Below are 12,938 nucleotides of genomic sequence, written 5' to 3' on the forward strand. Positions count from 1 at the left end.
GGGAGGCTCGGAGGGCGGGGGGGAAGGAGGGACCGGGCGGCCCCGCCGCCGCCCGCCATGTGACCGCGGGGACCAATGGGGCCGGCGGGCCCGGGCATGCGGCGTCGGCGGGGCCCGGCCCCGGGCAGCCCCCGCCCCGGTTCCCTCCCCCCCACCCCCGGCCACGGACCGCTTGGCACGAGTGGAGCAGAGCAGCTTTATTTCACACGCAAAACACGCGGTACAAACACGGCGCGGGAGACAAGGGCCGGTAGAGACACGCCGCGCCCGACGCGGCACCAGGGAACGGGGGCGAGAACGTGGGACGGGGTGGGAGCGGGTCCTGCCCCCCCGCTCCGGGGTGCTGTGCCCGGCGTGGGGAGCGGCAGGCACAGGGACGGCAGGCGGGATCACCGTCTGGGCCAGAGGGGCCCAGTTTTGCAGGAGGATGTGCTGGCGGCGTTTCTCCTCCCCACCCGGGCAGCCCAGCTGCTGGGAAGGGCCAGGCACGACGCTCCAAGCATCGGCCAGGATGGGGTTTCGGCCGCAATCCCGTTTCCGCAGGCAGCTCTGCAGGGACAGAGGAGCAAACGTGCTCCCACACGACACCCTGGGAACCAGATCTCCTGCTTGTAACCCCGGGAGAACACGGGGAAAAGGATGGTGCTAAACCTGCCAACCCGTGGGAGAGAACAACGCTCAGAGCTGGCGCTGCTCCGCACCCTGATGCCTACAGAGCTCCCAGCAGCCACAACCAACTTCAAGAAGTGGCCTTGGCCCACATTTAGCTCAGTACAAGGCAGCAGCGGCCTGGGAACAAGAAACAGCCAGAAATGTGACACACCAGATGCAGAAGGAACAGGGCAGACACTGCTGTGCTCTCCCTGCGCTGTGCAGGGGGTAGCTCAGCACAGCAAGCTAACCAGTTTGTTGCCACCGTCACCTGTGGTGGCCAAACACCAAGAACAAAACAGATTTGGTCTTAAATTTTAACACAAAGGAATAACGAAAGCCTTTCTCCCAAACCTAGGGCTTGCAGCCCTAACATGAACCAAGAGCAACCGAACGGCACAAGTTTCAACAGCATTTCCCCCCCCCATTACAGAATTTAGTACCTTGCTCTTCAGCTGAAAACCAAAAAGGTTCCACCCTCAGCACCACAGCGTTGTCACAAGCAAGCACTCAGTACTGTAAAGCTGCCACTGAGGTTAAGGAGAGTTGTGATAAAGTGAACCACATCCCATGCTGATTTATTTAGAAATCTCATTATTTAGCAGAGGAGCAGGGAGCTCCCAGAGAACGAGGGACAGGGCTACACTAAGGCCCAAGCAGTCACTGCCGTGCACAGGCATCAGGAAGGTCTCTCAGACCCAGCTGTATCATCCTGCTACATTAGGACCAGAATGGCTTTTTCCCTATCAAGCAGAGAGCCGAGCAGCAGTGTGTCTCCCCGCTGGTGTGCAGCGGGGTCCCCCGGGGGTGCAGAGACTCTCCAGGGCCCTGGCAGGGGCTGCAGACATTGGTGGCTCCCCAGGATTGTCTGCGATGGCTCTAAAGGCTGCTGCAAGAAACAGCAGTCCCTCACCCTGCCAGCAGATGCATTAGGCATGAAGCAGCGTGGGGACAGGAGGCTTCTCTGGCACATTAAGGCACTTCAGCATCAATCCACTTCCTCTGCATTCTGAATCATACCCACACTCAGAGTGCTATTTTGGGGTAGAGATAAAAGGCTTAAGGCTTCTGGGGTAACAGTGCCCAAGGGGAGAGTTTTCAGAGTCTTTTAGTGTTGTTTTATTCCCCAAACTCCTTATAGCTACTAAAGACTCCGATTGCATTTACCTGAGGAAAGCAGGTCCTGCTACACAAGCACCCAAGCCAGAACGGTGCACACAGCATCTGAGGAGCCTGTAGCACCATGATCACATTAGCAGTAGTAAAACCGGTACATCTGCTCACCTATGAAGTCCACAGATATCTCCTGAACACTCCAATAATCCTCTGGTCTTACTAGTCACACAGGATCTGCACAGAGAATTTATCAGAAAGACCAGGGCATACATTTCCTTTTGGTGATGATTTTAACTGTCACATTTGCATGTTCAGCATTTGACATGCCTGGAAGGCAATTCAGAATTCATCTCCCAGCATCAGGGACCACACCAGCTCCAGCAAACACAGCACAGACACATTCCACAAGATCAAAGCTACTGCAAAGCCCGACACCAAAGCCCTGAACGATTCCAGTTAGCCAGGCAGCAGCTAAACACTTCTGGCAACAAGCCCCGATTTCTCACAGATTGGATAAGTCACACATCCTGTACCCGAGCAAAAGGATGGGGTAAAGTGCTGAACAAGTTTTGGGTTGTAGGAGCTCTAGACTCCTGAGGGTTTCAAGTCTTCATTTCCTGTTCTTACTTTGGGGAGTGTTCTTTACTGGGTGATGCAGTTGTCTCCCATGTCCTGAGCATATCTGTCAGATATTGCCGTCCTTAAGTCCTCCACCTCTTTGTGAAGCTGTTTTACCTCCACCAGTTTCTTTGCAAGTCCATCAGGGCTCAGCAAGTCGTCCTTCTCCTTAGCAGAGTACTGCACAGCTGTGGAGTCAGAGGAGGGAGTTACTTCACATGCAGTTCTGACCCAGGATCACACACATTTGCAAGTGAGCCAGAAAAACCAACACACATTTGCAAGAGAGGTACTACTTAACGTTTAGTTATTACAGCACGCACCTTGAGCGCTAGCTAACCACAGAAAAAAGGTTCAGAATCCCAGAAAGATAATATAACATGGAAGGTTCTCATATGTGAGTTATTTAATTCTGCCACAGCACAGGAACCAAAGGGTTTGCTCTGCCATTGCTCCACATACTTACAGCGAATGCCCAGGAGCAGAGAGAGGTTGGGATCCTTGCCCTGAGCCCTCTGAGTGACAATGCTGTAGACGGACTGCAAATCCTGCAGACAACTGGCCAGCTCGCTGTGCAACTCCTGGGCGAGGCGGGCTGTCTCAGCAGGCAGCGGCTGGGTGCTGAGCTCTGCCTGCCGGAGCCGTTCCTGAAGGGTCAGGTTCTTCTCAATGAGATCCTGGTTCTGCACTGACAGCTGAACAAACGGACACAGGAGGTTGGTGGTCACTTGGTACAGAACTAGCAGGCTTAAAGCAGCTTAACGCAACTGCTCGGTGATGACGGGAGCACAGATGGCAGCAGGAGCTGGTTTACATCAAGCCCTGCAGGCTCTCATCAGATGAATGAGTGTCAGTCCTATGAGGTGTGAGCATTCAGCTTTCCTGGCTCAGACAGGAAGCACCCCATGACACTGCCCTGTCCCTGCTGAAGCATGATGCAAGAAAAGCTTCCAGGAGGTTGTGCACCCGCTGCTCACCTCAACACTGGCCATCCCTTCCCTCAAGGGCTGCCACTGTGCTTGGCTTCCCTTAGGCTTTAGAGTGGGGTTCAGCTCTGCCCTTCAGCCAGGGCTGCAGTTGAGTTTGGACTCCAGCTCGCTGTCTTGCTGCCCTCAGCTGGCAAGCTCAGCGTCCTCCACCACAATCCGCAGCCCCAGCTGAAGTTCCCGAGGCAGAAACTGCCTTTCTCCCCCTGCTTTTGAGCAGAGAAGAGCTCCTTTCAGGGCAACTGACTAGAAGGAAGCAGGAGAGGTTGTGCTGCTTACTGTAAATTAAGGGCCTTGCTAAAAGACAATCCATTGTTTGTTCAATTGTTATGATCTGACCTCTTTCACAGCAGTTCGGAGCTGCTGCAGTGCATTTTCTCTCCTCATCGCCTCCTCTTTCAGAGCTTGGCTCGTCCCCTCTTCCTGGGCCACCTGTTCTTCTAGGTTCTGAAACAGACCATGGTAAAGTAACATGCCTAACTCACTTCACAGCAAATTCCCAATTCTAGGTCCCTCCACAGTCGCCTCTCACCTTTACTTGCAAGGACAACTGCTCCATCTTCTTCTGCTGTTTGTCCACAACCTGGAATCAAAAGCAGAGATATCAGAACAGGCCACACAGACTCAATAATACCACCAGCACTTCTCCTTCAGTAGGACAGCATCCCCTCTGCTTCTCTTTCCTGTCCACTTCCTTAATCACTGCCTCTGTTAGTAATGGACTTAGAATCCCTGATGAAAAGCACCTGATAAAAGGCACCAGTAGAAGTTATCAGCTAAAAACAGACTGGAGAAGTCACATTCTTGTGGTTTTCCCCTCCCCTCTTCTGCATTCTGCAACTTCTCTCCAGCATTACTGTAGGAGTGCATGGTTATCACACCAAGAACAGCTTTTAAAACCCCTGTTTGGAATTCCATGACTGCAAAAGTCCCTGATTTAATTTTAGTGTCTGGTGTGACTCAGTAGAAGGAGAAATGTGTGATTCCCTGCTGGGACAGCCTGTTACCTTCCTGAGGCGGTCACATTCTTTCTTCAGAGAGTCATTTTCTATCTTCTGTCTCTCCCCATCCTGGGCAGGGGGTCCTCTCTCTGCATTCTTTACACACTGCTGCACCTTGTCCTGCAAGCTGAAATTCGCAGAACACCATGGGGAAAACCAGCTTTATTTAGGGTGTTTCCCCTCACTAAACAGTATGAGGCGGCAAAGGATTTTCATATCAGGTGTCAGTGTTGCCCTGTTTGCATCCCAGCTTGCAAACTGCCAGGGCTGTGAAGGAAGGAATCCCTCTCCCTGGACACAGCCCTGCCCATGACATTGGCACATTTGCAGAGACACAACGATTGCAGATTATGTAGGTCCATTTTGCAAGGAGTTACGGTTGAGACCAGTAACTTAAAGGACACAGCCAAACCCAGGTGACAAAGCAGGAGCTCCCTTTCTTTCAGCCATGTGGTTCTGCTCCCACCCCCCACTGCTGGCACACAGAACTCGAACACAGTGTTTTGGCAAGCACTCACATAATCATCACAAATCCACAGTAACCTGGTTCTGACAGGTGGGACAATGGCTGTGCTGAATCATTCTTCTTGTGCAGCAATTATTTCAGTGCTAAGGTGAAGCTTGTTTTAATCCTCCCGATTTTTACCTGCGCACAGTGGAAAGAAGCTCCAGTTCCTTGTGTTTTTGGGTTTCCAGCTGCATCTCTTGCTCCCTGAAAGCAGCCCGGATGTCTCCAAGCTCTGTTTCCAGTGCCAGCACTGTTTCCTGCATAGCAGTACTCTTCAGTTCAGATTCCTTCAACTGCAATAAAGACCACCGTAACACTCTAGAGACTTCCCAGAGTTTGCACCGTACACACCATGTTTCAACTATGTTTGCAATCCTCATTTTTACTACCTATGTGGCAATTCTCAGCTACAGCTCGGAACATTCCTCCTCCCAAAAGGCCAGACCACAACTTTACATGAGCAGCTTGCACAGGGCATTGACTGCAGCTGCAGAAAAGTCACCTGAGCAAGTATGTGAAGAGCTATCATCACAACTCAGAGGAAGTATTACCTTCTGACCCTGTTTCTGGTGGTCCTCAAGGGTTGGGAGATCAGCGAGATATCGTTCCAGGGTCTCGATTCTCTGTTGTCTCTCTCTGTTTTGTTCTGATTCCTTCTGGCATTTCTTTTTAAGGTTATTAATGTGTTTGTCTCTTCCCTTTACCTGCAGGGACAGTTACACGCAAGTTTAATTTATATAATTTCTTGTCCATTCTTCAGTCCTCTGTATGCCCTCTCATTTACCTTTTTGTGCAGCACTCATGCCAAAATACAAAATCACCTTAAGTCAGCAGCATTTCTGCTCACTTAACTAAAGACAGGCTGCTTCTCTGGTTAAAAGAGGATGTACTGAAATACTTTTAACACAGCATCACAGAAAACTTTCATCTAGGAATTACATTGACTTTTAGCTTCTCGAAGAAAAAACATCTTCTCATCTCTAGAGCAATGAGATCATACCCTTTCTTCCTGTTTCTTTAACTCCTCTGCATGTTTCTGCATAGTTTCCTTCAGTGACTCCCGGATCAGCTTTGCGTCCACCTCTGCAGCAGCCAGTTTTCTCTCCAATTCAATCTTTTCCTTACTGAGGGATTCAGTCTTCTCTGTGAACTGTGCTCGAAGAAACGTGTTCTCCCGCTGCAGCTCCTGCAAACAGAGACAGCCTATGAATTCAGTTAGTTACAAACTGGCACTAGGCAGCTGCGCTGCCTCAGAGCTGTGCTGGCAGCCAAATAATACCCAAACATCATTCAGCCCACCTTATAAACTGCAGTATCTGAAGTAGCACTTATCAGTGCTGTCAGGCATTTGCATCACTAGCACAGCATCTAAACAAACCATAGTACTTCAGGGCTTGAAGTCTCAAGAGTCACAGAAGATCTCAGAGATGACAGGTAATGAGGACACCATACAAAGGATAATTTTACCCTGCATACCCCTCTTACTCAGGAAAAACCTAATGAGAAGTGGTAGGGCCAATGGATTCAATACATATTTCTTACTGACACCCTGTTGTACCCAGTTACCTGCATTCTCAACATGTAGACATCTCCGTAGGGTGCTGGACAGCCAAGCAGGGCACTGTGAACCTGCAGTTCACTTTCCCGGACCTTTTGCTCCAACTGAGATATGTGTTGTCTTTGTCTGTAAAAAAAACAACGAACAAAAGAAAACAGGTAATACACAGTTCTCAAACATACACCTTGTTTTCCATGGCAGTAGAGAGCAATACAACATATACAGTGTCACTACAACTCTAATGCTACATACAGTGACAAGAAGAACAGAAAGACAACTCTGCAGAGAAATCTGAAAGATGTCCATTCTGATTTTTTTTTTTTTTTCCCACACAATTGGTATTAACTTTTCTTCCCTCCCCTCCCTTCAAAGCCTCTCCCCAGCAATGATTATAGATAAATCACACAAGCCTTTCATGCTTTGGAGGATCCATCTTGGCTGCAGAGCTTATGAGTAAAACAAACAGACATCAGAGGATTCAAAATGAGCAGGCAGAAAAAGTATTTACAGTCCTAATGCTGAAGGTAGTTTTCATTAGGGCTTACTTTTCAAAAAGCTTATGGACCACTAGCATTAGGTATTAAAAGTGGTGTTTGCCAGCCCAAACTCACAAAGAACAAATATAAATAAAGATTTCAAAAAGCTCCCAGAAAGTCCTCAGGCAAAAACGCAGTAGTTTTGACATTCCAGATAATCATGACGTAAACAGAAATCTTTGTCCCTTATAAAACACAGAAAAGCATAACCAAAATTCATTTATTTGAACCCATCAGGATCACCATCCTACTTCCAAGAGGAAGCAGAGGCGAGATCATGAAAAAAATAGGCTGTTCTCAAAGGTCACTGTATTGTTCTTGGCAACAAAAAAGCTCAACTGGGTAAAAAGGACTGAGATATGAGCTTTCCTTGGTATTTTCAAACCCCTCCCTTTCCAAAAGGAAATACACTGGACTCCTTAAACCACGTTGGTATCAAACTCTCACCTGTCAATGAGAAGCTCTTTCTCCTTGAGTAGGTTTTCATTGGAGTTGAGGATATTGATCCACTGGGCTGGATCAGGAGGAGGCAGCGAAGGAGGATACATCGAGGGATGGTGGCAGGCACCTCCATTTTGCAACTGAAAGACAAAATGAGAAGGAAGGGAGAGGTCTGTACTCCACAGAGGTAATTGCAACATTGCTAGAGCTATTTTGCACACTGTGTGCTCATCTGCATGCCAGGACACAGCTATTTCAGTCTCTGTTGATGTCCAAGAACCAGTAACATTGCCTAAGCACAACTGGAGATTAACAAATAATTTTAGATCACTGGAAACAATTTATTTGTCTTCATTAGGGTACAGCTGGTGGGAGGTGATAAACAAACTGTTTCCATCTAATAAACTACAGTTTTATGCATCTTTTCAAAAGAAGTCTGTTTCCTAACTCTAGATACAGAACACAATTATTCTAGAAACTGTTAAGAACTTCTTGGTATGCTTTTTCTTTGCAGTTTCTAGCAGACAGGACATTTCACCTCTTGATCTGAACCGCTGCGCAGTGCTGTAACACAATACAGGGCTGCTCTAAATAAGCAGCACGTCAAATGACAGCTGCGACACCACAGGTCGTAAAAACAGACCATTAAGAGACTTTCAGTGTAAGACAGGGAGAAGCATGAGACATTTTCACCCTTGCTTCAGAAGTCTAGGACAATGATTCATGACTAAAGAGACAGGAAGGGCTTCGAACTCCTACGTTCACACGAGCAGCTCCCTACCTGCATTTGCTCTATTTGCAATTGCACTTTCTCCAGCTGCTGTTTCCAAGCACTGAGCTCACAGACCCTCTCGTGAGGATGCAGCGAGCAGGCTTCTTGCATCCATGCTCGAGATGAAGGAGTTACAGGTTTTGAAAAGAAACTGTTGGCCTGGAGTCCCGTTGGCATCAGTCTGCTGCCGCTCGGCCACGTTCCGTCCTGGGGCTCGCAGGCTCCATTAGCCCCCGCCACTTGCTTACTCTCTGGCAGCACCTTGTAATGGTCCTTTCCTGCCTCAGCTGCCCCAGAGGTTGGATTGAACTTCTGGAACCTGTGGAGAGGGTCAGCACACAAACTATCCAGAAAGAGAGACTGGTTCAGGGTGTGCTCAATGGCAGGGGTGTCAAACTTCCAGTTATCTTCTGTTCTCACGGCAGCAGACACAGGACGCCAAGATTGCTCAAAACCGTTTTCCCCTGAAGTCCCATAAAGATGCAAGAGATCCCTGGGTGGCACCTGAGACGACTTCCCGGCATTCAAGTCTCCGTTTCTCACGAGCCCTGTGTGTTCAGAAACAGATCCTGGCATAGCAGTTTTTGAAGCACCCTGTGAACAGCTCTGGTCTCCCACAGAGCACAGCTTGGAGGGTGAGGCACCCAACGTCGAAGGCATAACATGGGCTGTTGGGATGGTCACTTGGGTTTTGATGGGCTGGAATGAAGAACTGTTACTGGAATTGCAGAAGTCTAGGGAAAGAAGAAGAGTGATGCTTTAATTATAACCCTGAAAAAAAAAAAACATTCTGACACAAACAGCCATTCTTCTGCTGAACAACTTTTCAAAAGAATTTTTAAAAGCACTTTTCCCCCGGAACACGTCCTCCTAAGCAGCAGTAGGAAGACTAAGGCATATCTGTCTTCCCCCTCACTACAAGTTTCAGGAGCCTGTTGGCATTTTCCTACCACCACAAACCACAGGGAGAATCAAGTTTAGTTCAGTACACATTTTTAATCCCTTGTTTTTAAGCTACTCTAGTATAATCTTAAATCAATAAGGTTATCTTTCTATAGGCTTAGAAATCAAGTCTTTTAAATGGAATAAAAAGGCTGAAACTTACTCAGCTGAACACTGAGACCTTGATTCTGTTCTGCCCGTCCTACAGCTCAGCGGCTCTGAACTGTAACCAAAGCTAACTGGAGCCTTCACTAAGCCCATGATGAGCTTCAAACATAGCTGAACACTAAATCACCAAGCAGTTGACCATCAAACTCCTCCAGGACGCTGCAGAAAAGAGCTTTTTCCAGAGGCTAGAGTAATGGCTCTCACCTTATTGCCACAGGAAATGAGAGAGAGCTCAGCACACGCACCCCAACGTGAGCCCGTCCTCTCGGACGGGCACCAAACCTGGCGACGTGGAAATACAGGGTTATTCTTAGCAACTCTCAGATTTCAATACAGCAACAGGAAGAGCTGAGAAAGGCAAACAGTGGAGTGCCTGTTCTCCCTCCTCGTCCCAACACATTGTGTGTCACAGTAGTTCCAAGTTTCTCCTAGATACACAAACTTGTTTTTTTCGTGGGTTTGGCTAAAGGCCCATCCCCACGTGATGTCTCTTTAATCCAACATCAGGGCTGCGAGGTCACCCTTCCACCTGTTTGTAACCTCAAAGCATTGCCACAAGAAGGAAAAAAGGCTACAATCTGAATATGACCGAAATCAGATTCTGCAAAGACCATCATCAAACCGCAGGAGAACTATCACAATAAAAGCACAAGATCTTCTCCTCAAAAATGAGCAGGAGAAGGAGAAAAATCTCTTATACGTTACTTGGCGCTGTCTAGGAACTCAGAGAACACCGTGCCACCAAGCAGTCACAAGCACAGGCACTTTGGCAAACAGAAGAGACAGTACAATTTCCTTTTACAGCCCCTAAATTTATACACCAGTATCGCTACCAGGAACTCGAGTTCTCTGACCAGGTGCTGCAATCCGTTCCTTGAGCACGCTCAGGGGTGTCACAACACTTCTGACTAATGTACTGACCCGAAAGTCAGCGTGGTTCAGCAAAACTGTCAGTGCCACAACTCAGCCTCAGCTGCTACAAACAGGGTGACACCATTACAAGTGTTCCGCAGGGCGATTTCCCAAAGAGCCATCGTCATTTCCCCTGCCCTTAGCACGCAACTGGATGCTTTGTTGTCCTGAGAGAGGATAGATGGGACACTTAAACATGTGCTCTAGCAATATTTTCACAAGCCAGACTTTCTGAAAAGCCTTCATTTCAAATCTCACATTATTAAGATCTGTAGCTCATTCAAAAGGCTTGGAGAAGCTTGTGAAACACGTTGTTTAAAACAAAGTACGTCACACATTCACAACACAAGTTTCCTCGCTGCTGAAAGAAGAACCAGTGAATCAATGGTGTTTTCTGTCACTTTCACAGATAAAACTGAAAACACAGGTGGAAAGGATTCCTGGGACGAGCAATTTCACAGAAGGTGCCTCAGCTGAGGGCAAGGCTGCAGCATTCTCCAGCAAGAAGCACACAGCTCTAACACTGAGGAGACTTATGCTCAAAGGCACACTGCTCTGAAGTCTCTCGAGGCACCTATAAACCATTTCTTACAAAAAGCATGCAACAGACCTTCTGATAAATCACTTGTAGGTCAATATGAACCAGCCAATCACCAAGGGGGCTCTTTCAGTCAGTAAAAAACGCTCACTCCTGTTAGAAGACAGCCAAACTAGCTTAGAGAAACAGCAAAACACTTGTTTATATTTCAGGCAGCATATCTGTGTACTGAGGCACTAGTTTTAGTCTCCAAACATCATTACAGACTCTGCTCTCCTCAAGTTCTACATTCTAGGGTCCAGTAATATCAGGCTATTTCATGCTTGTTGGCCTTCCGAGAAAACCTCAAGTCTTTGGCTGCTGTGTGACCCCGTGCTGACCATCACCTTCTGTGCTGTCTGAGCAGGAGGTCCCAATGCCCCCATCCCCGCTGTCGGCCACGCTTGAGCAGCGACTGACACGGCTCTGGAACTTCACAGACAACATAGGTGTTTTCCAGTTAGTCTCCAAGAAACTACTCTTTTGACTGGTGCTTGGATCTGGAGAGAAAAAGCCAGGGATATTTACGTTTTAACCAACAGACTGAAGACCCTTTTAATACATCTAATTATAGAATCATAGAATGCTTAGAGTGGAAGGAACCTCAAAGATCATCTAGTTCCAACCCCCCTGCCATGGGCAGGGAAACTCTCCACTACACCAGGTTGCCCAAAACCTCATCCAACCTGGCCTTTAACACTTAATAATTAAGCCATATCTAATTTCCCATGCTACCAAAACTCAAACTGATCCTTGCTTGACTCCTCGTATTGTTGCTGAAGAAATCTCTTTTGCAAAAGGAAATAGCAGCAAGCACAGGGAAGTCAAATAATATCAAGAGGAGATTGAAAATCAATCTTGTTATGAAAGTCAGAATGCAAAAGCAGTAAATTGCATTCCTATTGATAAGTTTGGTGATATTACACCCAGCTGATGCAAACTAAAAAGAACAGCAGCAATGTTAGCACACAGAAGTACTAGTAAAGATATATTTTTGCATTAACTGTTAAGAACTCTTCTCGATTTATCAGTTTTCACTCAAGAGAGTTTTTTATCAAACGATTCTCTACCTTGCATACCCATGCAATTGTTCTATTTTGCAGGAATAAGACATGGGGTTTTTAATAAAAAGCTTTTGGTAAAGAACTCATCTCAGGGCTACACGTCTCCTCAGAGAAACTGAAACAGGATCCGACAGCAGCAGGGCTTTAAAGAAAACACTGTCCTTACCCGAGGGGCTGTTCTGCTGGAGCCTCAGGTCTGGATGTTTCTCAAGAGCAGCCATCTTATCTATCCAGTGAACTACAGGGCAATAAATAAAAATCATATTTTAAATCAGTATGAACCAAATTCCATTCCCACTAACAAAGCAAAGGGTCCACACACATCAGCTACGCTTCATTCAGAGCAACATGATATTTCATATTTAATTAGCATCTCCTCCTAAGAGTATCTCTGTTTCACCCCCGCAGCAACAAGGCAATACTTAAAAAGCCCTTGCAGTTATTGTAGGTTTTCCTCATGCCTGAGAAACAAGGGGAGTTCCTGCTTGCAACATCCTCCAGGTACGCAGCGGTTCAGCAGCGCCTTTCAGCTGGGCCATGTGTTATCCCCATCACAGTTATTTACAGAGCCTCGGTCACCACGGTACCTACACGCTGGCTTTAGGTCTATAGAAGCCAAGAATTTCCTTTTAAAAGTCTTAACTGTAAACCATTTCTGCCCTGTGTAGAGGTCACTGAGCAACTACACGCAGAAACGCAGTCACTCAAAACTCAGCACTGCTGTTCCATAAACGGGAATCATTATCTATCCAGAGCTTTGGTTTCAATTATCTGCTTATCTGAGTTCCTCATGAAATGAATTTCCTGCCTCTGATGCCGAGAGGGTAATTTACAGCTCCCGAGCTTCACTATGGAAATTCAAGGCCTCTCACCAAACACTCAATCCTGGTTGCCAGCTCTTATGGATTTTTGCTTAGCTGATTCAAAGAGCTCACAAAAACCATTAATTCTTAGAAAACACACATGTACAGATTTTACAGCATAAGACAGACATTGGGAATGCAACAGGATAATGAACCAGAAGCAGCATTTCACTCAGCAAAGAAATAAACCACCCCGAGCTAAACGCAGTGCTCGTCGTGTTTAAT

The 12,938-nt window shown here is 47.3% G+C and overlaps 1 protein-coding gene across 1 annotated transcript; it reads right to left on the reverse strand.

Annotated features, from left to right (window-relative positions):
* Positions 1-1,784: 1,784 nt before the first annotated feature.
* On the reverse strand, positions 1,785-12,113 carry CEP85 (centrosomal protein 85). Its single transcript, XM_009987108.2, has 13 exons — positions 12,017-12,113; positions 11,134-11,286; positions 8,197-8,921; positions 7,422-7,555; positions 6,447-6,564; positions 5,881-6,066; positions 5,432-5,584; positions 5,019-5,173; positions 4,379-4,499; positions 3,904-3,954; positions 3,711-3,818; positions 2,852-3,080; positions 1,785-2,573 (listed from the first exon to the last, which is right to left on the reverse strand). Exons 1-13 carry the CDS (start codon positions 12,111-12,113, stop codon positions 2,410-2,412), a joined length of 2,394 nt encoding a protein of 797 aa, XP_009985410.2. The 3' UTR covers positions 1,785-2,409.
* Between the last annotated feature and the right edge of the window lie 825 nt (positions 12,114-12,938).

Source organism: Tauraco erythrolophus, chromosome 24, assembly GCF_009769465.1.
Source record: "Tauraco erythrolophus isolate bTauEry1 chromosome 24, bTauEry1.pri, whole genome shotgun sequence".
Lineage (NCBI taxonomy): Eukaryota > Metazoa > Chordata > Aves > Musophagiformes > Musophagidae > Tauraco > Tauraco erythrolophus.